This window comes from Vombatus ursinus, unplaced genomic scaffold (assembly GCF_900497805.2).
Source record: "Vombatus ursinus unplaced genomic scaffold, bare-nosed wombat genome assembly UNPS02014820.1, whole genome shotgun sequence".
NCBI lineage: Eukaryota > Metazoa > Chordata > Mammalia > Diprotodontia > Vombatidae > Vombatus > Vombatus ursinus.
Genome location: NW_020954598.1, coordinates 26,421,145 through 26,422,909, shown reverse-complemented (window position 1 = coordinate 26,422,909; position 1,765 = coordinate 26,421,145). Strand labels below are relative to the sequence as shown.

The following is a 1,765-nucleotide window of genomic DNA, read 5'->3' as shown; positions in this document are numbered from 1 at the left end:
TGTGTGTGTGTGTGTGTTTATGGCTACTTGAGAGATAAGTACCCTCTTACTATTTGGGAGGAGGTTAGGGACACGGAGGGAGGCCCCGTTACTGGGATGTCCTAGTTGTCTTTCCACTTGGGAAATCTGGAGGAGGGTGAGGATGAAGGGCTAGGGAGCTGGCTTTAACTGGAAGGGAGAAGGGCTAGTCCCAATTACCCTGGGACCTTTGGGAATGGGGTAGGAATAAGGTATAGGGGAGGTAGACTGCTCACCTATCCCTTAGTCTGGAGTTAAGGATGGGTCCCTATTGGGGCTGTGGGGATTTCTGTGATGGGGTCAAGATTTGAGAGTGGGGAGGCTGGCTCAGGCTTTAAGACAGGGGTTGGGGTGCTATGCTGGGGTGGGGGGTTTGGGGTGGCAGAGAGGTTGGGATGGGATGCTAGCTTGGGCTCTGACAAGGAGCTGTATATAGGTTGGGGGCTGGGGGGAGCTGGGGGATGGGAGCGGGGTCCCCACTGCCCTCCTACCATTTTGCCGCCAGCGCTGGGGGCTCACAGGGCCCAGCTGGATCCTCCTCCTCCCGCCCCCGGCACCCAGGGCCGGGCCGCTCCATGAAGCGCCTCGCTGGGGGGGCCCTCGGGGACAGGGACACAGACCTGCACCTGGACCTCCGGCCTCCGCGCTGCCCGGGCCCCCGGGGCCGCCCCCCAGCTCAGCGCCTGGGGCATGGCCCCCCCCGGCTGGGGGAGGGGACGGAGGAGAGGGGGAGGGGAAGAGGCTGGAGCCGGAGATCGGGGGTGGGGGAGATGCGGGGCGGCTCAGAGCCCCGCGCCGGGCCCCGCACCCATCCCGGCTGGGTGGCGCAGCAGCAGCAGCAGCAACAGCTGCGGGAGCCGCGAGCGGAGGCAGGAGATGGATGCCCGGCGGAGGCGGAGAGATGCAGGCAGCCGGGGCCGCGCGCGGAGTCTGAGCCTCTGCGGTGGTGGCGGCGGCGGCAGCGGCTGAAGCCTCCCCGGCCCCGAGCCCCGGATTGGAGGCTCCGCATCAGATGGGGCGGCCGTCTGGACGTTTAAAGGGACAGGCAACCTTTTCCGCCGGCTCCGCGGGGCGCGCAGTGAGTCGGGAACGGGGGAGTGGGGAGGGGAGGACACGCGTGGCGCACTCAGCCCACGCCCACCCGCTCCCGCCCCACGCTCCCGGCAATGGGGAGATGGAGCCTGGGGAATCTCAAAGACCTGGTCACCTGGCTGGACACACACGCCCCGGGGGCGAGTGAAGGGTGGTGTCCAGAAGGAGGACCGGGAATCTGCGGGGAGGGGGTGGGGTTGGAAGGGAACGGAGGTCATATGACCCATCCTCCACCTCCCCTTCAGAGGAGCATCTGAGTAGCTTTGTGACCTTGGGCAAGTCCCATCACCCCACTGGGCCTCAGTTTCCTCCTTTGTAAAATGAAGGTGTAGGACTCATGTCTCCTTCCAGCTCTGACATTGTGTGAAACCCATGAAGTGTGTTTAACCGCCCATCCCATGCCAGACCAGCTGTTGGGAAGTTCCTCCTAGGTCTAACCTTTTCTTGCGGCTCTGGAGCTGCATTCCTTCAAAGGCCAGCTCCAGGCGGCATTGCCAGGCCCTACGTCCCACCCCCCATTTCTCTCAAAGCTGCCTCCTTCCCTTGCCCGCCTCCAAGCCCCACTGCAACCTTGGATTACAGTTCGGACTTTTGTTGGCATTGGGGTGTATCTACACGTGTGTGTGTGTGTGTGTGTGTGTGTGTGTGTGTGTGT

General features: G+C 63.6%; 1 protein-coding gene across 1 annotated transcript in view; it reads right to left on the bottom strand.

Annotated features, from left to right (window-relative positions):
- ZBTB47 (zinc finger and BTB domain containing 47) overlaps positions 1-581 on the bottom strand; it is a 43,175-nt gene extending 42,594 nt beyond the window's left edge. The window contains exon 1 of the mRNA XM_027836845.1: positions 510-581. Within this exon, the coding sequence (XP_027692646.1) occupies positions 510-512 (3 nt within the window). The 5' untranslated portion in view covers positions 513-581. The remainder of the gene's footprint in view (positions 1-509) is intronic.
- Positions 582-1,765: the final 1,184 nt, after the last annotated feature.